This window comes from Poecilia reticulata, chromosome 2 (assembly GCF_904066995.2).
Source record: "Poecilia reticulata chromosome 2, P_reticulata-male-v2, whole genome shotgun sequence".
NCBI classification, from domain to species: Eukaryota; Metazoa; Chordata; class Actinopteri; order Cyprinodontiformes; family Poeciliidae; genus Poecilia; species Poecilia reticulata.
The window spans coordinates 29,087,322-29,111,193 of NC_088831.1; the positions used below are offsets into that span (position 1 = coordinate 29,087,322).

General features: G+C 38.3%; 1 protein-coding gene across 2 annotated transcripts; it reads left to right on the plus strand.

Annotated features, from left to right (window-relative positions):
- Window positions 1-23,531, plus strand: LOC103459153 (rho GTPase-activating protein 6). Of its 2 annotated transcripts, none has more exons than XM_008400483.3 (13): window positions 1-338; window positions 12,222-12,381; window positions 13,091-13,162; window positions 14,667-14,929; window positions 15,159-15,354; window positions 15,437-15,492; window positions 15,587-15,737; window positions 16,486-16,634; window positions 18,863-19,042; window positions 19,584-19,681; window positions 19,797-20,059; window positions 21,195-21,269; window positions 21,367-23,531. In XM_008400483.3, the coding sequence occupies exons 1-13, from the start codon at window positions 192-194 to the stop codon at window positions 21,918-21,920; spliced, it is 2,364 nt and encodes a 787-aa protein (XP_008398705.1). In that variant the 5' UTR covers window positions 1-191; the 3' UTR covers window positions 21,921-23,531. The 2 variants fall into 2 exon arrangements, with proteins under 2 accessions (XP_008398705.1, XP_008398712.1); XM_008400490.3 differs by lacking the exon at window positions 1-338 and adding an exon at window positions 5,272-5,783.
- Window positions 23,532-23,872: the final 341 nt, after the last annotated feature.

A 23,872-nucleotide genomic window follows, 5' to 3' on the forward strand; every position in this document is an offset into this window, starting at 1 on the left:
ATGTTGGACGCATGAAGCACTGAGTCACAGCGTTGGGAGGCGGAAGAGGTGATCTGAGAATACGGGCGCGCATTTCATAATACTGGCAGAGGCGCTGCGAGCGCTGGACGGGAAACGGTTCATCTCGCAGAGTTCCGATTATGAGTTTGCGGATCTATATCCAATATTACATGAGCGGCTGACTATGCGATATGGCCGCACAAGGACTTTTGAGCAGCGTGTTCTCATGCTCGCTAAGCCCCAAAAGAATTTCCAATAAGAAACTGAGGCAGACCAGGAGTTTGGATTCGACTTTGATGCGGCACTGTGGTACCGAGGTTGAGGAGAGTTCGTTTAGGGTGAGTGACCTTTAATTGATTTGCTTTGAAGGCAGATGTATCGTTGCTACGTTTTGTTTTCGATCATGCTGCAGAGAGTGGTGGCTCTGGTGGGCGTCAGTTATTCCTGCTGGAAATCTTCGAGCAGAAACTTATAAAGCAGGAACTTTGAAGAGACCAAACTTTCCAAAGCAAATTTTACTCCCCAAATTCATTAGCAAAATTTAAGTTACACAAGGTGTAAGAGTTGGTTACATTGCTGTTGTCTCTGTATTAGTCGCAGCATTGCGAAAGTGAATGGAATATCATAAAAAAAAACACACAAAAAAAAAACATAATGCAGAAGCATTAACTCTACTTGATTTAATTCATTTTATTCCATATGATCTTGGTTTTATTTAAAACAAAAAATGCTGGATGGGACTTGAATAGAAAAACCTCCCTAAACTAATCAATCACAGTTTTTTGCTGTTGCAACACCACCAGGTCTCTGGCTAACTGGACAGGTCTGCTTACGTGTGGACCAACATGTTTTACAGCTTGTTGCGTCACTACAAGTGATGAACGTCATCCCTTTTCATCCAATTTACACTAAATTATGTTCACTGTTGAGATGAGTAAACTGTTGCACATTTAAGAAGACTGAATGGAGACATTTTAAAGGTGGTCCTCTGGAGGAATGTGCAAAGTTGAGACAAGTGTTGATGTTAGAACTTGCAAAGCAAACAGATTTTTTTTTTAGGATTCACAGTGCCTTGGGACAAAACCTTTACATTGCAATATATCTAGCTAGCTATATGTATATATATTTCAGCTAGCTATATATATAGGTATATATAGGTATGCTGAAAGCACTTCAGCATACCTATTCCTACATGAAACATGGTGGTGGCAGTATGATGCTGTAAGAGTCAGCAGGGGCAGGGAATGGAATCTGAGTTGATGGGAAGTCAAACACAGGGTCACAGTTGAAGAAGATGTGGTAGACATTTTAAAAGACATCAAATTGGGTGTTGCCAGAGCTATAATGGGAAGTTTTGGATCAAATCTAATATTCAGGTGTTAAAATACTCCGGTCAAAGTCCAGACCTGAATCTAACTGAGAATGTGGCAAAACATGAAAGTTGATGTTCAGAGAGGCAATCCATCCAATCTCACCTACCCTGAGTTACTTTGGCAAAGAGCGGGAATCATTTTCAGTTTACAGACATGCACAAGTCTAGTAGCTGTATTTGCAAAAAAGAAAGCAGCTTAGTAAGTTATTGACTTGACAGCCTGAATACTATTGTAAATCAAAGTTTACAGGTTTTTTTATTTGTTAGGAGAAAAAATCCCCAAAAAACTGAAAGTGTGTTTTCTTTTCCTTCCGCTCAATAATTTTGCTATAAATTGTGTTGTTCAGGTGCATGAAGTCTGAATAAATGTTATTTACTTTGTGGCTGTAGACATAATTATAGCAGGTCGAAAACATAATGGAAATATATTTAAAAAAAAACTAGGTGCATTTGTGCATTCCCCTGCTTGTCTTCTTGCATAACCTCTTACAGACCTCACATCAAACAAGACAGAGCAACTCTAAACTTGTGTGGAGGACAGCAACATTGCAACTCAATGTGCAGCAGCTGCTTTGCAGAAAGTGCACTGGAAGCTATCACATTACTAAATAAAACAAAGTACTAAATATTGGAGGCAATCTGCACTGTTGTGCTTAAATTTTCCCCATGGCAACACTGTTTGTTTATCATATTGGAAATATATCATTGACCTGACACCGTAATAGCCTTGTAATGAATGCCAAGAATCTGTCCTCTGGAGTTATCAACACTAACTCCACAGCCAGAACTTTTTCCTTTTTCACAGAACCTGAATGAAGCAGGGGAAGAAAAAAAAAGTGAAACAGATATTTGGGAGTGTGCATGAGGTTAAAGTCTTTAGGACAAGTTTTTGTTGTTGGGACGTTCACGCCACCTTACATTGTGGTTAAATACGCTATTTTATTAATCACCAATATTTAATAATTAAATATGAATTATTATTTAATTACAAAAAAACAAGCTGCACCATCTTGTTGTTTAAAACGGTGCAGCTGCACTGTGTTTTACAGTCACAACTGAAAACAGAGGGACTGAGCTCCTGCCTGAAGACTCACATGACCACGCTGTCAGCTTACAATCAGCTTACAAGCCAGTGCCTTTGTATGCAAAAATCTTTCTTCAATTCAGTAATCAAAGTCACATTTTTGTGGGTGTGCATATAGTCAAGTTCTCCTCTCAGGGACAATGGTATCCAAGAGACCACTGCAACAACAACGTCAAGGTTTTCTGTTTTTTTTGGTTGTTTTGTTCCCCTTTTTCACATGAAACTACTGCACCTCCACCCAGTAACGGCCCCAATGCTGTAAGACTTCCATGTCAAGAGTGACTTCATTTGGCTCGTTCAGGTTCCATCTGGTGTAAATGTATTCAAAAACAACCGTTGCAGCTTTTGCATATGCTTTTGCACGTATGATGCTGGCTAATTATAAATGTTTAATTGTGGATAACGTAGCAACACAGTTTGTAAACTTGAGAAGGTTTCCTCCCATGAAGTTGAATATCACTCCTTTCTTTTTTTCTTTTCTCTTTTCTTTTTTTACTGGTGCGCTCACTTTGGATCTCTGCAGCCTGGGCCGAGATGGAAAGCAGAGACATCTGGTTTACATGAAGAAAGCTTCGACTCTTATTTCTCACAGTGCAGCAGCATGACCTGATCCTTGGCTACAATCCCTCAGGCACATATTTCTTCCCACTAGAGACTTTGCATTTGCATGGCATGGGGGTAGACTTGCTGGGCTGCAGCGACTATGGCACCTTACGATCTGGCATTTGCGTGGAAAATGGAAATAAGTTTAAAACATCGCAGGTCGTTTGCAGTTGTAACGGTGAAGGTCCCGGTCATTGTTTCGGAGCAGTTGGTGTCAACCTTACATTGCAACCTGTGTGTGGTCACACTGCAGATATGATCTGTTTTGTCAGAAGGGTTTTTACGTGCCGTAAACAGCAAGATACTCACATACTTTATGAAAAAGCACATTAAAATGGGAGCTTTACAAGAGGGACATATGGTTACAATGGCTTATCAAAGTGCAAGACATGGGTTGTTTGTCTTCTGGGTCACCCCAGCATGTCACATTCAACGGTGTAACAACATGAGAACAATGAGCACTTAAAACTTTATCAAAAATACACAACAGCAGCATAGAGCAAAGAGGTTTTACATAGGAATTTGGCAGTAGCAACTTGTATGTGACATGTGCTGATATCCTGTGCACTTATTCCCAGCTCTGTGTACGATGTCACTGACCTCTAAGTGTTCTACTCTCCCTTTAATATTATGACAACTGGCATGACGGCTCTCCTCCAGGTCTGTAGTTAAATGTGACACTAATCTTTTCTCTGATCCACAGCGTGCCCAGCATGGTTTACTGCACTTCATTTGAGACAATTTGTTGCTAGGTGAGCCTTTGGATATGGCTTTGTCAGAAATCTGAAAGTATTTTCTTCGTTTATTGTTTCTTTTCTTTTTTTTTTTTTTTACTTTGCATTCATTGCATTCTCTTTAATATTGTCTCTGTGGAACTTTGTCGGAAGAGCATAGAGTTTATGAGAGCTTTAGAAAAATATTTTTTAGGATGCTCCAAATAACCAGTTTAATGCTTCTTTAAATTAAATTTTGCCATTCATTTTCCCCCGAACCCCCAAAGGAGCCTCTGATGGAAGCACCCAGAAAGCTTTATGACCTTTAGATTGAGCCGTTCATAATGCCTTTGTAAGGATATAATGATATTAAAAATGAGAATACGTTTAACGGTCGCTGGAACAGAGGTCAGGAGGTTAATAGGAGGCTTAATCTAAAGATAGGAGGATGCAGCTCATAAAACTCATCAGGTCATGTTGTTGGCCAAAGAAGCATTTTTACTGGGTCATAATTTAGATGACATTTTCATCTGTTTTTGTGTCCATTAGGCTGGGGGAGGAGTATGGATTTACAATGCAATAAATTGAAGGGCCGTGTTGTTTCTGTCTCTGGGGATCATACTCCCCTTTAACCTCCGCAGGTCAATTCTTTGTATACAACACTAACTAAATAATAAAAAAAAGATGTTTCTGTAGAAGTGTTTCAGATCACCTTGAAAAAAAAGCCATGGTGTGCTTTTAAAAATGTTTTTATAATACCTTCCAAACACTGCTCTTCCAAAGATTGAGCTTTCAAAGGCACATATTTTAATGGATATGTTTATTTAGCGCAGAAAAATCCTTTGGACTTTTTGTAGCTGACACATCTTTGGCCCCTTCAATCAATCCTAACCTACTTTCCCAACCATATTTAGAAATCTATTGTACACGTACGTTTTTATATGGGCATCTTTTCAGCTTTACATTTCCAGACATGTTTTTAGCTGTATGTGGAAGCAAGATACACATCAGAGAAGAAAAAGGAAGAATAATAATAAAAAATACCCTAAACACTCAACCAAAAATAGAGTCTGTCATATTTATATATAAAAAGTGTCACAAAATACATAGTGGTTCATGAACATCTGTTGAAATTAACCTAACTATCAAGAATTGTGATCTGAATAAAGCAGAAAATAGTGATGAAGTAATAGCAAAACAAATATGCTTAAGAAACTTGAGTACAGACAAGTAAAAAAAAAAAAAACACTTATTTTTTTATTTTTTGTTTTAAATAAGCAAAAAGTAAGTGATTTGATTTGTGAGCAGATGTTTGCTCACAAATCAAATCAGTTTGGCTAAAACTGTTATGCATACTTTGATCTTTAATACACCAAATTAAATTCATTTATTATTATTATTGTTTTTATACATGTAAGGTTCACTTTGAAAAAAGGATTCCAGTAGAATTCATCTTTGATATTGGAAATAATGTTTATGTTTCCTTTCTTTTTTTTTTTTTGACTGACCACTAGAAGTTGATTAATATCTGGTTCAGAGATCACAACCATCGTAGAACATTTACTATATGTTTTATGGTAATAGCTGAGGGTTATGGGTAATGTAGTCTTGACAATTGTTTGCCGTTGTCGAACTGTGCCAAGAGCTTTAAAGTGGATTAATTTGAGGTCTTTCTTTCGACGCTAATCTGCCAGGACACACTTTAATCTGTCTGCTGTAAATTAAGGAAGAGACCGACGCTTCCAGGCAGCCCCACCCTGTTTCATGCGCTTCTCTCTTTGATCGATGTTGGATGTGTGGGTCTTTTCTCTCCACGTGCTCGTAGTGACCCCTGGTGGCCAAGTGTCACCGTGATTCTGATTTAGGCTCATTGTCGTGAAGAGTTGGAGCGAAGTCAGGTGGCGCAGGTTAAATTGTGGGAAAGTTCAGGTTTCAACGGAGTTCGGGTGGCGTTTTGTCTTTGGAAAGTAGGTTTTTCGTGATGGGAGAACGAAGCATCATCCTTTGTCTTGTGAGTAACTGCTGGGTCGAGGTTTTTTTTTCTAGCTGTTTGAGTTAACTGTGACTTATGAACATTTCAAATGTGCCCCGAAGTCACCGGAATTATAAATAAAGGCAAACAAAACACAATGACGCAAATGCATTGTTACCACGTAGTAAAAATATTCTTAAATATACTTGAAATATGTTGCTTAATTTATAATAGATGTTTTTCTTTTAGAGAAATCATATTCTTTCGTGTGTGATAGATGCTTTCATTTGCAGTAGTTTGTGCTCACATTGTTGTACTTTTACAACGCCACGATCTGACTAATAGAAGATTGGGCAAAACATTTCCAAATAGAAAAACGACAGGGTTTGATACAGATGATATGCATGCCTCAGTCGTATTTTTCTCCATGTATTTTGTTCCAACCACAGTTTTCAGTAGTGCGTGACTGTAAAGTGAAGGAAAATTACGTATGGTTTTCAACATATTTTTAAACAAAATTCAGCAAATTGCGTTTACATGTGTCTTCCATTTGTTCTGAACTGTTTGCATTTTCTTTTTTTTTCTTTGCAAGACAGCTCAACTTTTGTCAGATTGGTTGGAGAGTGTGTGAACAGCAATTCTCAGGCCTTTTGAGTTAGATTTAGGTCTAGATTGTGACTTGGAAGACTTTATCCTAGTCTAATTGATTACTCTTATGAGTAGTAAGGTGTGCTAAGATGTTGCCTAAAATGCAACATCTTAGCACACCTTTTGTGTGCGCTTGATGTTCTGATGCATAGATGCATCTGCATCTAAAAATACTTCTAAATTCAACATGTGAAAAGCTCAGCCCTTTCTGCTTGGCTCAGTTCTTCTGTGTGGGGTTAATCTTTTGACTATTTTCTGGATTAACTGAGTAATAATTGGATAGCAAAAGGCACTATCAATGTTGGCTTAATTACTGCTCTGAGTATGTTTGTTATTTTAGCAAATGGCATTTTTTTGTCTGTATAAGTCAGTTAATGATTGACTAATTACTTTTTACACTATGGCCCTTGTTTCATTCATCTTCCCATCAGCAATCTTACACGGACCCTAAACATGCCCACAGTATAATGCTATCACTACCATGTTTCATTCAGGGTGATGCGTTAGGTTTCTGCCACAAATAGTATTTTGTATGAAGGACAAAATGTTCAGTTTTTTGTCTTCTCATATCAATTTAGCTTATTCTCTGAATAATGCTCTTCTTGTGCAGACTGTTATTTTTTGAAGTAGGTTTTCAGTTTGGCTGTCCTCTGTGCATTGGTCTAGGAGACTCCACTGTTTGAAAAGCAATTAGTTGCAATACATTTGGTATCAGATATTACAAACTTTTTTTTATTAAAATAAAAAGAAGAAAACAACGCACTTCTTCATCTTGGTCTGTTATATAAAACGTGAATATAGTACATCAAGGTTTGAGGTTGTAATATAATACATGTAAAAAAAAAAAGAAAAAAAACTCAAGGGCTACAGATACATTTACGAAGAACTATTACGTCTGCAAATTAATCCTTTTTTATCTTGTGCTGCAGAATTAACTCTTGACATCCCGAGCTGTGGAGTATTCCTCACCTCCATGGATCTCGCTCAAGTTTACTAGATCAGCGTAATCTTTCCAGGCATATTGTATGAATTACTTTGCAGATTTCCTCCCATTGTTTTCTAGGAAGCCCTGCTGCTTTTCAGCAAGGCTTTGAATTAAAATTAGCCACATCCACATGCACCTGTAACCAAGCAGTGGATTTTCACTGATTCAGACTGGGGGCTGGTATGACTCACTGTTTTATGCCTTTTTGACCGGATTATTTACCTAATTGGCAGGGATATTTAAACACTCAAAGTAAGTGACTCAATTATGAGTGGTTATTTCTTTGGATCTGTTTTAAGTTTGGCTACTTCTTAATTTTTGGTTTATTCAGACATTTTTATGTTGTATGGAGGAAACAAGTAAAGCCATTTCAAAAGTATAACATATGTGTTTCCCAAGTAAAATACAGTAAAATGAGGAGGCGAACTGTCCTGTAAGAATTGGACCCAAATGTTTGCATTTGCTTTACAGTTGGTTGCTTAAAAAAATGCCTGCATGACTAGAGGAAAATTACATATTCACATTGCTTTCATAACTGGAAGGTATTGGAGCAAAACTGTAGCGTGGTGGCATGTCTCGGCTTGACCCACTAACACCTGTGATTATGCAGAGGGTACAAAGGTGTTGCATTAAAATGTTCAGCACAATACTTGGAAATTACTCACAAAACCAAACAGGCTTTTTATCTGAAGACGTCAACAGAAACTGTGGGAAGGCAGCTCGCATTTGCATCAGACACAGAGAAAGTTTCACCTAAGCCAGAGTCATACAAGAGGAATTTATGTTTGTCAGAATTGGCTGGCACGATTTGCTCAATGCATGTCGCGTTACCTCTGACCTATAAAACATTGCCACATCTCTTTGTTCTGCTGGTACATCACATAGGTGTTCAATTTGGTCCAAAAAGATGAGTATTATTAGTTGGTCATTCTTTGCAACACAGAAAACCATAAAAAAAGCTATACAACAGTCTGTAGGTACTCGTTAAACATTCTGTCAATGTTACCAACAAAAACAGAAAAGACAAGCCATGCAGACAAGCATTGTAAAATGTACTTTGCTGGCAACAGTTCAAAGCTGGAAAGTAAGAGACATCTTGAGAAAAACTGAAAAAGGTTTTTTTACTTCTGAAAGAATGTAAAGACAGAAATTAATGCCTCTGAAATCTACTACATGATTTCTTGTGTTGGATAACTGACTTAGGGGATTTTAGACAAAACCGTTAAGAGGATATCAAATGAGCGCTTAAAATTGTCTAAATACTTTACTGAATAATTTATGTAAATCTAAAAAGATTAATTATTTTAACAAAATGCTTTGGAACAAAACATATTGTTAACATATTTCCTGTTCAGAGGTTTTTGGTACTATCTTTTTTTACAATGTAGAAGATGAGCAGTATGGCATTCCTTGGTCTGTAATGTCCCTGTACCATCCTGCATTCACAATCTCTATGGCAGTGGTTCTTAACCTGGGCTCGATCAAACCCCAGGGGTTCGGCGGAGCCTCTGCCGCGGAGGTAAAGACAAACTTGTGTAAAGTCGTGATGACGCGCCACGCTTTGCCATCCCTTGCTCCAGAGGATCACGTTACATTGCTTAGCTAATCAGTGCTGCGGAGGAGCATGGACTCTCAGCATGGATTTGAACTTGTGTCTTTAATTACTTCAGCAAAGCTCACAGTTTTTACCATTATTCTGGTTTTTGCTCAGTGGTCCAAAGACTTATTTTTCTATTTCATTTAAAAATCAAAGTCCCAGAATATGTGAAGAGTGGAGAGGCACTTGAGATCCAATATAAAGTTTCCACAGTAAGTGTCGAATCAGGAACTCAGATTATCTGCTGGTGTCAGTCCACTGTGTTTTATCAAACCCAACATTTCTATTTGGTGTGTGAAATCATCATAATTACAAAGCAGAGCTTTCTTCTCATAATATATACGTATATAGCATTTCAGTTTCACTTTTTAAATGAAAGCAAAGTTATTAATACATTTGGGTTATTGAGAGTGCACTGTTTAATAAAACTTGAGACAAGTATAGAACCATATTGCAAAATTTGTTGAAAAATGCAAAACAAAACGCTGAACTCATTGAATTTTTCCACAGTTGCGTCTAATTCTTTCTGCACTTGATGCTTTTCAATGCTTTGTTAACGTGCTAACTGGGGCTCCAATAGGTAGACATTTCCACTCTTCTACCATGTTTTGAAGCTTGTTGTTCTCACATCCTGGAAACCTGGTCTCAACCCCTTTGTGAAATTTTGACTGACTCCATTGCATCTGTCTCTTCATGTAGTTTCAAACTGACATAATGATGTTGACTTCAAGACTCTGTGTGGGCTCAGCAGTGGTTACAGAACTCCTTGTTGTTCTCGTCGTTGAAGATATTTCTTTGACAGTGTTTTGGTTGTTGCGATGCAGAAATAGGAACCTGGAGCCAGATACATCCCTGCCACATTTATATTCCTCTTCTCACACTTTGCGTGTAAGAGTAAAAAAATAATAAAAAATTCGGCTATGGTAGCTCAGTCCTAATGCTCGTTTAAATGGAAGTGAGCTACTTCACCATAAGCCTTATCCTTATAATGAGTTACTAAGCCTCTTTGGAACATGGCTCAAATGATTGCCTCAATAGATGTGGATCAAAGCACTTTAATCTTCAGCATGAAGATGCTTAAAGCTTGAGAATGTAAAATCTGATTATATGCCCCCTTTACCACTACTGTGCTAAATCTTCACAATTGCTTTAAAATGCTTTTTGATTCATTAAAATAAAGGATTATTACTGACTTTTCGGAGTGTGCACTGAAATATCTGCGTCTGAGGCAGATATGTTAAGGATTAGAATTAAAGTGGAACATTAAGTGTTGTATTAATGAATTCACCGTAAATAATTTTGTTTCTTGCAAAATTTTTTAAACTGTTGACAAATATTAAGTAAACAGCTTTACTGTTTTTACAGCTATGGTGCAGTTTGCATTTATCAGACTGAGTGAAACAGCTATCAGCTTCTGCATACCAAGGGCCTCTTGAGTCTGATATATAGTGCTGCGAAAACAAGTCTTTGCCTCCTTACAGTTTTCTTTTGTCTTTGCTTTTTGACACATAGACATGTTTCAGGTGATCAAACCTTATTTTTTTTATACCTGACGAAGACAATCTGTGTGAAGGCTAAAAGCAAACTGTATAGTTTCCTACATGTTACATTATTATTTATATATTTTTGTTCATTTTAACCAGCCACACCTAATTACAGTAAGTGAACCACAGTGACAGCTATCATCCACAAATGGAGAAAACGTGAAACAAGGATGACCTAAGACCAAAAATACTTCAAAGGTGCACAAACATCTGACCCCAGAGGTCACAAAAGAACCCAGAATGATGTCTAACTCACTGCAGGCCTCACATGTCTCGGTTAGTATAGGGTTCAAGACTGAACAGTAAGAAACAAAAACAGTAAAAATGGCATTCTTGGTAAAGTTCTAAGAGAAAACTCCAGCTGACCAAACTGAGGAGAAAGGCCAGTCTTATATTTGCCAAAGAAAACATCTGCAAGACTTTTGGAAACTATTCCCCAGACTGATGAGACAGAAGAGAACCTTTTGAGCAGTTGTGTATCTTGTCATATGTGGGATAAATGTAACTGAGAAAAAGAACATCATACTTTTGGTGGGAGTACGATGTTGTAGGGCTGCTTTGCTGCTTGGATATATTTTAAGATCATGATGGGATGCATATACGTACATATGCACACACTACAGGAATGTTCCATTTATCACAAGGAGTTGATGATAATTGTTGCAAGGGTGGCACAACAAGTTATCAGGTTATATCAGCTTATCTCTGTCTGAAATTAATGATTAATGTTTAATGATCTGAAACATTAAAAGCACAGCTTAATGTTTTTTTTACATAATTGCTAAAACCTGTTGTGATAGTATAATGAGACAGATAATCTGTGAAAATATTGATCTCCTCCACCTCCTCCCAGTGTTGCTATTGTTGCCTGAAGAATTACCCGGCCCCCAGGCAGAATCAACCAATCAGAGCCAGGAGGAGCGTCTTAGCGCTGTCAATTAACCTTGTGAACGTGCTGTTAAATGTACTAGTGTTGGAGAAGCAACTGATGGTTACAGAAAAACTGTTTATCTGCTGTGAATAGTGGCCATGCTAACTAACTTTAGTATTCCCGCCAGGCTCTGTTGATGGAGAGAAGCTTTAAGGAAGCAGAGTGCAAGAGGGGAAGAGGGAAAGGAGTGAACAGAACACACATGGCCATGGTTGATAGCACTAATGACCGCCTCCTGGCTCTGATTGGTTGCTTTTAGTTAGCACTGGGAGGAGCTTGATTTATTCTTTTCACAATTTTGTAGGTATAAGTGTATAAGTGGTATAAGTGTATAAAGTATAAGTGTCACCCCCCGCTTATATATAAGCATGTTTTTCTTTTAAGTCTTTTTAAAATGTTTGCATTTTTTAAGTCTTTATAGTTGGTGTTCAGGTATTAATCTTACAATCTTTTATAACACATAATTATCAAGTGATATTTTCAAATTATCTGTCAACCTTAAACATTTTTTAACTCAAAAACATGACGGGCCGATGGATGAACGATTGCCCTAGCGCCCAACCACCGGGTTTAGCAAGTTTTCTGGGGGAAACCTTGCTGTCACAACATAGTGACAGTTTCACAAATATGTAATTTTATTTTATTTTTTTATAAACTTTACATTTTGCAGCTTCAAGTGTGACAGGCAAGCAAAAACATAAGAATTATGTTTGATTCAACAACAAAACTTTGTCTGCTTTATTGAATGAATGATATCTGCATTTCTCTTCAGGGTGACATCACCTGGAATACATCTTTGGGACCCAGCATTTCCCTAAAGCCAGTCCCACTGCAGAGCCTCTCAGAACTGGAGAGGGTCCGCCTTCAGGACGTTGCCTTCAGGCGACTGATTCGGTGTCACGACCTCGGCTGCCATATCACCATTCCAAAATGTACTTATCTTCCTCACACACTTCACACAAATATTCACTTCTGCAAACCTCTTTTTGTTTGTTGACATATATGAACATGCACATATCCAGCTATTGGAAATCCTGGTAAATATCTGTGGGAAAAGCTGGACATAAATGTATCTTTTACTGCAGTAGCTGCAGAAGAAAGGCAAATATTTTTTTGTAGAACTGGAATCATATTTTCCATTGACTATGCTATTGCAATAAAGGATTACTTTATTATTTGCTGATATATCTGGAATGCAAATAGATATGAGGAGTATGTGTTTATGTCAGTTAGTTTGCCATGTATAGATCTACTGTTCAGGTATGAACACAAATCAATCAAACTGGTCTAATTTCATGTTGCCACACAGTTTGAATTTATGCCACATAAACTTTAAAAATATACCTAATGCTGCTTCCAAGCTGTCCTCGTCACCGCTCTGATGTCTGAGATTCAATATGTTTCTTTTTATTCAATATATTCTTTCTCTCCTTCACCTGGTGAGAGGCAATTAAGTTTTCTAGTTTGCATCGAATCAGCTTCAACACTGCCTATTAAAAAAAAAAAATCTTATTGAATCACTTGCATTAAAATAGTGATTTTATTCACCCTAGTATAGTGCAAAAATGACATTGGGGATCAGTAGTGAAACAAGCCTGAACAGGAGCTAAATAAACCGGATTTTTGTATTTACTTTTACAGATGGCCACAAGCACAAGAAGTCTCTTAGGAAGAAGTTGGATTCGTTATCTAAGGAAAAGAGCAGAGACAAAGGTAATGCCGCTCATGACGAATAGTGGTGCTTCTCAAATTTATCCTGTGAGAAGATTTCACACAAGCATTACAGCAGAATGGTATAGCTGTAAATCCCAAACCGAAGTCATTTTCAAGCCTGCGGAGATAAACACAGTTGTATTTTAGATCCGTGGGAGCTTCTTATTAGTTTCTTGGGCCTTGTCAGGCTCTGACATTTTAAAAGCAGCTCTTATCCTTTTTGGCTGAAGCTGTGTACACTCACTCCACCAAACACACTCTCAGCTGTTTATTCGCTCGGAGCTGTGAGTGATCAGAATCTTCCAGTACAGAGGAAGCTGTGATCTTCAACCAGCGCGCTGCCCCGCCCGCCGCAACAATGTGGCAGGAAAGTGATGTTCTCCGTCAGAAAGAGGCAGTCAAGGGAAATAACTAAAACAATCTTAAGTGGAGGCTCATTCGTTGCAGCTTATCCTCCGGCATTCCCAGCCCCCTCTTTCCTCTTTTTCTCCTCAGTCTTTTGTTTACAAAGGCACTTGGGAAAGTATGCACTCACTGAATATTAAGTGCGTGCTCTGCTGTTGCCAGTTCCTCTTTATTTTTAGTAGAATTTATTTAAGATTCTGCTCAAATTTAAATATGTTTCCCTGAAAATTATACAAAGGATAGAGTGCTTTAAAAAATGTACGCAACTCTTAAATCTCTACACATTTTGTCACGTTACAATCACAGTGTATTTTATTGCGATAGACCCACATAAAGTAGGGCATAGTAGTAAAGGAAACGTACATTTTTATATGGATTCCAATATATATGTCTTGCATTTTTATTCACCCACCTTTAACCTATACCAACAAAAATGCAAAATTGAAGAAAATGTTGAAAACTAAGGCTGAATCTAGTCCTTAACACACTATTCCCAAGCAGAAATTTGGTGATGGCAGCATCATTATGTGTGGATTCTTTCTCTCTAGGGTTAGAGGGAAGCGCATTAAAAGGTCACTGGAACGGCAGATGGAGATAAACATAGGCCTATTATGGAATGAAACCGATTAAAGGCTGCAAAGGAGAACAACATTAAACATGCAGCTGGACTGGAACCATAATAGAATGGACCAATCAAAGTCCAGATCACAATCCCTACTAAAACATCACTGGGAAAACTCGAAAATCTTTCACACACCTTTCCCTTTCAGTCTGTGCAAAGCTGGTTGACCCATACCCAAAAGTACTAGAACCTCTAAGTGCAGCAAAATGTAGTTCTTAACTGAGAGAAAATGTAAAAATTTAGAAATCCATCTTTCTTTTCCCCACTTCTACCTTATTCTGTGTTGGTCTATCCCACGCGGTTGTCATAAAGTGCTTTTAAATTCACAGTTGCAACATTAAAAATATGAACAAGTTGAAGAGATACGAATGCTTTTATGAGACATTGTGAACTAGACATGACTGAAACTATGTGAAACTATGTGTGCCAACTTCAGCTTTAATCACTGCGTCTTGCTCTCTCCCCCTACTCACACAGAGACTTTGCCGCAGGCGTTTGGCATACCGCTGTCGCACGTCATAACCAACGACCGCGTGCACAAGCTCCGGCACGAACACCAGCGGGAGGAGCAGAGTAACACTACCGAACTGATGCTATCCTTCCTTCACCTGTCCTCTGGCTTCAAACGGCCTAACAAGGAGCTCTCCAGCAGCAACTCCTCTCTGAGCTCCACCCCAGAGAGCCATAACGATTCTCCACTCCCCAGCACGCCAGACATAGCCTCATGGACATCCAGGAGGGTAAGCCTTTCTGTCAATAAACCTGATTCACTCATGTAGAACAACAGGGGATCTGTCTGATTACAGCCGCTCTGCAGATTTCGGTGGGAATTTGTGACCTTTTCAGATCTCCGCTCTGCATGCAGATGTTGCGGCCTTTAAACGAAGTCAGCGCACACGTTTTCCTGCAGCAACGCTGAGCTGGTTTGTGTTCCATTGACTACATGGTTGTCACTCTTATGACTGACAGGGAGGAGTGTCTGTGGATTGCATCACTGACCTCGATGATAACCAGGCTCGGCTGTTGGAGGCCCTTCAGCTGTCTGTGCCAGATGAGGCAGCCGGGAACAGGAAGAAACCCCGTGACAAAAAGCTCAGCCTGAACCCTATTTACAGACAGGTGCCGAGGATAGTTGATCTCTGCTGCCAACACTTGGAAAAAAATGGTACAAACTTCAGAAGCATCAATCATTTCATGAGCGTGTATGTGGTTGTTGCCACTTGTGAAGCATTCGTGTCTTTGTTCAGGCTTGCAGACAGTAGGAATTTTCCGCGTCGGGAGTTCCAAAAAGAGAGTACGACAGGTAACCTTCTGCACTTTGATCAACTTCCTCTATGTTTTTTTAAAAAAAATAAAAAAATTCTTTGCAGCACTGATTGTGATGATGTTTCATCTAGCTCCGTGAGGAGTTTGATCAAGGCTGGGAAGTGCACCTTAGCGATGAGCACTGCGTCCACGACGTCGCTGCTTTGTTGAAGAAGTTCCTCAGAGACCTGCCTGACCCGCTGCTGACAAGAGAACTGTACACAGCTTTCATCCACACTATGCGTGAGGAGCACACAGACACATGCAGCCTCGATGAAACGTTTGCATTTACTCGCCATGGGCATGGATGCTGTGTAAATGTGGGATACTTACAGAAGCAATATAAATGTTGTTTGTTTTTTCGAAGTAGAAGTTCAGTTCGAATTAGTTTATTGCAAACATCATTGTAAAATGACAGAGTAAAATACATTTACTGCCAGATCTATATAGTCAAGGAATTACTTAAATAAAACTTTTCTAACAACAGTTCATAAGGCAATGATTTGAATCCTTGGAAACTGTACCCACTGTCAACCCTGTCGAAACTTTGTCAGCTATTCTTAAACTTCTTTTAAAAGTTGTATCTGTGCCAGAAAACCAGCAAAAATAAAGAAACTTTAACATTTTTAATGATAACATTTCTTAAATATCAAGTCAATTACTTGTTAATATCTATATAAACATGTACACGTTATGTATGTATTTGTGCTGTTTAATTTTTAACCATTGTGAATTTAAAATCCACAATTGATTCAGTCGCCCACTGACTATTTATTTTTAAAAATCATCAAAGTTGTTTGGTCATTTCTTCTTGGAAGAAGAACTGTGAATGAAATGTGTCTACGGGCCACAATCTATATAACATCCATGCCAATGGTTGGTGTCGGCAAGTTTTTCACCGGCTTTATACACCATTTTGATGTAAATGTTTGCCTGAACTTTTTGATTATGTTTTTAACTGACTAAAGTTGATGCACTTGTGTTTCTGCAGTGCTGGATTATTCCAAACAACAGAGTGCCATCCAGCTCCTCATATTTCTGCTTCCTCCCTCTAATAGCGACACGCTGCAGCGCATCCTCAGCTTATTGTCCACTGTGTCCTCACATGCTGAAGACAGCCTGGACACAGAAAGACGAAAGGTAAAAAAAAAAAAATCTCCTTTTTTGGATGAGTTGATAGCAGAATTTGCTTTTTATAACTCATGGGAAGTTTACATATAATTTCCCAGATTGTTTTTACATTAATCATCACTTTCATGTTAATTACAAATTAGTTTTATTGCTTAGACACAAAAGCAAAAGCCAAATGCATAGGACCCCCCTCCCGGCCCCCTCCCCAGCATGATTAGCCATCAGAGGGTAATTTGCGTCCTCGTAAACAGACTGTTCCACAGATTTAATGCGATGAATGCCAGCAGCCAGCAGAGGGCAGTTGGACAGATGTGCCTTGCATCTGCAGCCTCTAATTTGAAGAGATTACTGTGCCAAAACAGCAGCGCCGTTATGCATGTTAATCGATTATAATTATCTTTATCAAATGATTCATGAACACTCTCTCCATGAAGCACCATGAGCACACAGACACCAGGCTTCTGTGAACATCCCTCTATTATGGCCTAATTTGTTTTTTCTCCTGTTATAAAGCCCAGTACCTGTGAGCATGTGTGAGATTAGGAGGAGGCATATTAGGAACACTTAGCATCTATTTATTTTCATTTTGCCTCTGTGCACTGATTAGATTTTGTATAATTTTTAAGTAATTACCTTGAGATGGGTAATGTGTTGGACTGAGAATAATACAGGGCTACATTTTAATTTGTGTCGGACTAAACTCGCTGAGCTAATGGCTCAAAGAATTTATTTCTCTCATTATATTCCACACCCTTACTTTTTTGCTTTTTTGTTTTTCCTCATTGATATGAAATTACATTATTCTAGTAAATTTTGGGGGAATGTATTTTTAAAATAAATATATCCATTATTAATGTTGGCCAGCTTGTGGCTCACTTTTACGACAGATAATGAAAACTTCAACAAAGAAGCTGCCAGAACATGGATGGTTTCAGGTTCTATTTGGAGAGGTCTGCTGGGGGGTCATCAAGACAGCAGCGTACTCCATGCTATTCTTGATGAGTCAAAGCCTTCTCTGCCTGTTTGAACAAGCACAAAACCATCCTGGTGAGATTGTTGTGACAGCATTTTTGCATACTTGGTGCTGCATTGAGCAACAGCCTGCCTGATAGCAACAGGGGCGGCTTGTCCATAATTCATGGTTTGCATACCCCTGTCAGACGAATTCAAGCAGGACTGTGAAACCCAGGATATCATGCCACTGGCAGCCCTCTAAGCACACTTATCTATTGTAAGGCTTTTGCTAGGAGTGTTATCTACGACTTCAGCAAGCAGATGAAAATATTTCAAAAATAAAAAAAAACATGCTTACACCCCTTGCTGATAAGAGATTGGTATGCACTGAACTCTCCATGAAGAAGCGCACACTCCTCCGAATTGCACGTAGAGGGAAATTACTGACAGATTTAGGGGAGTTGTGGGTTCTTCAAGCTGCGTCTTAAATGTGAAATGTATTTTCCTGCTGTTGAAGTGAAGACTTGACATTGCCTTTAGCCACTAAAAGAACAGAGGACTATGTGAAGAAGGGAAAAGCAGAACTCTGAAAAGAACTTCAAGTTTCAGACCGTCAGCCTGATGATCAGAAAAAGAGACATGTTGGAATTTTTTTATGCATGACTCATTCTGATTGAAGTCACAATATGTGGATAAAGAAATGGGCCATCCATACTGAAAGCCTCATCACTTGCATCCTTAGATACTGGTGAACAGTTGATGGAAACACAGATGGTGCTACGTTCTTCACAATAAGATGGAAAGTAACAGTGGAGCTGCAGAAACCTCCAATATGTGCAGAGAAATTTTGCAAATTGTCATAATTGCCTTCGCCGTGAAATTATGGCTGAAGATCCTGGGGACTGTGTACAACATTTTTTATCTTGTTTGAAGGGAGCCAGGTGTTCACATTTCCAGTCTTTCCCAAAAAAGGGCACAGTAATTTACGGACTTTCAGCTGCTTCTTATTTCAAGCTCTTTGAACATTGCAATACGGCTGATTTAAGCTTTTTTGCAAACAGGGTTCAAAAAGACGAGACTACTGTGTGAATAAGATGACAGGACAAGCTGAAGAGACAAAAGTATTACTGAGACCAACAATGAAACTAAATGACTGTAATGTCCACAGAAATAGACTTTGAACAGAATAATTGACCTAATAAGTTTTTTATTTCATTTTTTAGTAGATTTATTTGTAAAAAAAAAAAATAAATAAATAAGTTCTATCATCCTTTTTCGTTTAGATCCCAGGAAACAAGATGACTTCACGCAATTTAGCCACAATCCTTGGTCCCAACTTGTTACACAAGCAAAAGAGCTCAGACAAAGAGTTTTCTGTCCAGAGTTTTGCCCATGCAGAGGAGAGTTCAGCCATCATCAGTGTTGTCCAAAGGATGATCGATGCTTATGATATGCTGTTTATGGTAAGTGGAGCACAGGGGCATTTAAAGCAGCCAAAGATAAGGTGGAGTTCAAGACAAACCGAGTCACAAATATGTCTTGTTTTATGAGCCATTGTTGGGCTTAACAGAGTGAAGCCACGTAAAGGAAATGTAAACATCGACTTAATAAACCAAGAGAAGGTTTTATAGATGCTTGCAAAACAAAGCTACATCACTAAAGTAAGTTTGTTTTTAGTCCAGAACCTTGTAAAATGAGCTTTTATCTACGCTCAATTTCGAGAAACGAGAAGCCTACTGGAAGCATTCCAGTATCTGCTTCATCCTCTTACGTTTTTGCTTTTTACAGGAATTAAGTCATGCTCTTTGAAAAGAACTCACAGAACTCTCTCTTTTATATAATAAAACAACCTGTACTGCTATATAAAAATTAAAAGACAAAAATGTGTACTATGAAATAAATCTTTGCTATTCATAATACGACTTTATTTACTGCTGCAAAATATGTATTTGATATCGATTATTTATAAGACGGTGAAACAAACTGGACTTTTGCTTTACCCAGGTTCCTGCAGATCTTCAGAATGAGGTGCTGATTAGCTTGCTTGAAACGGATTCTGATGTTGTCGAATACCTGCTGCGAAGAAGGGCCTCTCAGTGCTCGTACGTTTCCAGTAGTTCCCCTCTTTACGTGATTTGTCTGCTAGACCACTGATCGTTTTTGTACGTTATTAAGATCCCGTGATTTATTTATTTTTTTCTTCTGTTTTCCTTGCAGGGAGTCAGGCATTCTGAGACCAGAAGATTCATTTTCTCTGACAGAGAGTTGCATGTCTAGTGACTCCCTCAAAGCGTCCAGCGGAGAGGTGTCTCCTTATGACAATAACTCTCCTGTGCTGTCAGATCGACTGCTACTTAAGGACACAGAGCACAGCAGTTTGAACTCAGACAGAGATCCCATACGCCCTAGGCAGTACAAACTAAGTGACCGTTCCAAAGATGGATCAGGAAGCGCTTCACCAACCCTCTCCGCTGACAAAGGTGAACAAAATGTATTTTATGACATGGTTGTACTTTAGAAGTAGTTTGACTCACCCACACCCTGACACCCAAGAGACAATGCAACAGAGATGTTTGGAACTGACCCATTGAATTGTCTTTCTGACAACCAGGAGAACAGAAACCTGTGGGATGAATAAGATTACATTCAGAAACATAAAGAAAACTAATTTTAAAAGCTTGGGATAATTTATGATTCTCTGAAATTTAGGAAAACTTTGAATGTCCAAGAAAAATTAAGACAAGAGGAGAAATAGCTGTCAAGTGGGTTCATTTACTGACTGAGGACAGCGAGGCATCACTTCACATAAACTCTTTTTGTAAATTTGTCACAGTAGATCCCAATAATAATGTATTTTTTTTGGGGGGGGGGGGTGTTAAGTGGTAGACCAATGCAAAGTGGAGAGATAAAGTTGTGGAGAAGTTTGAAGCAGGGTTAGGTAAAAAAAAAAACAATATTGATAGCTTTAAAATTCTCATTGAATGTTGTTCAGTCAATCATTTAGACAAATGAGGCAATTGTAAACCTACTTTTTTCTTCATTAGGGACAAGAAAACTGGTAAAAGTTGATGAGTTTAATGGTCTGTGCATGTGCAAAGCTGAGACATTAAACAAAGAAGATTCTCAGTTGTAACTCCAGGAGATCAATTAAATTTTGATTCTGCATGGTGTGTGTTGGAATACATACATGCAATACTTTTAAGATTTTTATTTGTCAATTATTTTGATAACCGTGTATCATTTTCCTTTGACATCTATGTAATGCTATTTGTTGCTCTGTTACATAAAATCCCCAAAAAACAGACAGAATGTGACTTTACAAAAAGTGAAAAAGTTCAAGGGGTATGTATATATAGCTTCTTTAGAGATTCTCCAGGTTCAATCCAGTGGGATTATCCCCCTGCCCCCCCTTTGCTATAATATAAACATTACAAACTTTCCAGCTGTTACTGGAGCTAAAAATAATTTATCACAGAACTGGAACGATGCACGTGCGCCAAAAGCATGCAAGAAGCCAGCCTAAAACAATCATGACTTTAGTTCTGTCATATTTCCTGCTCATATAACCATGCATTAAAGCAGACAGTATAATCTTTATTTTCCTGCTTCTCTCAGATGCCTCGGCTGATTGTTTCTGGGACACCTGGCATGAGCTTTTTGGGAAGGATTTTATTAGCCATCACATTACTGGTAACAAAATTATCTTGGTTTTATCATTTCTTTAATGCTTGCTCCAGACGGCCTTGGGATGTGGAATAAATGCAAAATGTTAAACGTTTCCCAACAGGCTCCCTTGGAGATGCCTCAGAATGTGACTCGTATGGATCGTCGGAGGGACTGAGCAGTCACCAAGGCAACAACAAGCTGCCCGTCAGAGCGACACAAACACCATTGGGCGTTTTGGAGAACAGGCCACACCTCCCAGTGACTTGCAGCAGCAGTGGTTCTCCTGGCCACAGAGAGCAGAGGCAGCCAGAATCATTGTTACATCAGTCACTGAGCAGCCAATCAGGGGCTGTTACCCCAGACAGCTCAGTACAAAGGACAGGACGCCCTACATGTCCATTATTTATGGACAGAACAGAGGTTTCGTCTCCTTGTCTGTGTGCTGGATCTGTTTGGGAAACTTCAGTTGCTCCTTGCCCAGTCTCTGTTTTCAACCATCAGCCCGACGCCCAGACGTCGCTGCTCCCCCAGCAGAACCCGCCCGCCCTTCAGACTGCAGGTCCAACAGAGAGGAAAACGGGCTCTGATTGCTCAAACCTACAGACAGAAAAGTGGCACGTCTGGCAGATGATGTCAAGTAAAAATCCAGAAACCTTCCCAGAAAGTTTGGTGTAATTCTCATTTCAGCAACATTAGACTATGTTATGAATGTTTATTTATACTTTATTTTTAAAAATAAAATAAAAAAATCAGCCTAACTTTGTTGTATTTTCAATTTTTAGAACTTTTGGACTGTTTGCTTGAAGAATGCTTTTTTACATTGTTTTTTTTTTTCTATTAATATTATTATTATTATTTTATTGTGTTATGTTTTGTAGAATTATTTAATACAAATAAATTTTTTGTTACCCAACCATGAAAAATCTGTACACTTTAATGCCATAAATACAATGCTGTGAAAAACTATGTGTCCCTTCTAAGAATTATTTTGTTTTTCTTTTTTTTGGGGGGGGGTCACATTTAATCCCCTTATATTGTTAACCAATTTTATATCAGACAAAGATGGCCTGAGTGAATATAAAAAGCAGTTTTCAAATTATTTTATTTTCTGTGAGAAAAGAAATAGCTGTCCAAACAAACTATTATTTTAATCATTGGTCCTTTGGGTAAAAAGAGAAAGTAGTTGGTCCTCTGACCACATTTTGTAGTTCAGTCCCATGGAAAGTTGGTGAAACTTCCAAAGACCGTCCAGCCAATTACTCTAAAAGCACATCAAGAGCTAATCAAGAGGCCACAAAAGAACCAAGAATGTCCAAGGCATTGCATCAGCCCGATGTCCAGACAATGCTGCATTGCACAACTCCCCTGCTTTAGTTAAGCTCATTGTTTATTATTTAACAATAAGAACGAGACTTGGCAAAAATTCCACCCAAATGACATTTTCAAGTTAAAAGCCACTTCTGACCTACAATAACACAAAAGCCCACCACCCCAAAAAACCCAATTTCTAAGACTTTTTTTGGAGTATAACTCCCAAAATAATGTGAGAAAAGTTGTCTTCCATTAAATCTAATGTAAAACTAACAGCATTTAATTAAAAAAAAAAATACAAACATTAATATAAGCATAAAGGTGGTAATATGAAAGTCTGGGATTACTTTGCCACTTCAGGCTGAGAAGACTTGCATAAAATGGTGGATCCACACCACAAATCCAAGTGCAGTTATCCACAGCCCACCAGCAAATCTGCCCAGATTTAAAAAAAAAAAAAAAAAAGAATTAATGTTTTGAAGGGCTTAGTCAAAGTGCGATCTGATTGAGATACTTTACGAATTAAAAAAAAAAAAAAAAACGTTCTACAAAGAATGGAAAGACTTCCAGATCACCTAATGGTAGTTGCTGCCACCAAGGTTGGAATAGCCAATTATTAGTTTTGGACAATGTTTTTTTTTTTTTTTTTCAGATAGAGCCAGGTTGTTTGCATAGTTCTCTTTTAATAAATGAAATCTCCATACTGAAAATTGAATGTTTTCTTCTTCTTTTATCTCTGCCAGATGTTAAAAACATTTAAGTGTGAAAACAAGCAAAAAGGGAAGAAATCTGTGAAGAGGAAAACAAGTTTTCACAGCAATGTGCACTTCAATGTCTTATTATGCTGAATGCAATAATACCACAATGAGCTTTGGATGCAATTTTTGCTACAGTCACAATAGTGGAAATGGTGCAATCTGTGTATGTTTTTGTGTTCCAGGAAATTAAAGCTGGAGTGTCATCTTGTAAACGTGTCATTTCGCTTCCCTGTTACATTTCAACTCGTTTCATGCCTCACACTCCCCACTTCTCACCGTGTTTTACCTAAAATCACAAATTCTATTACATACGCCAGATATATTTTTTACATCATTAGTTTATATTTGAATGGGGGTGAATCAGACTGTCATGACACTTTCATAAACATGACATAACACATGTCATGAACATGAATAAGCCTTCATGAATATTTATGACTTGTCATAAAGCGTCATTCGGTAAATTATGACACTTTTAATGCAAAGTTGACATTATTCAAAATGTCTTTGTTATGACAACTTGACATTAGCCAAGAAATCATTACTGTTTAAACTTTA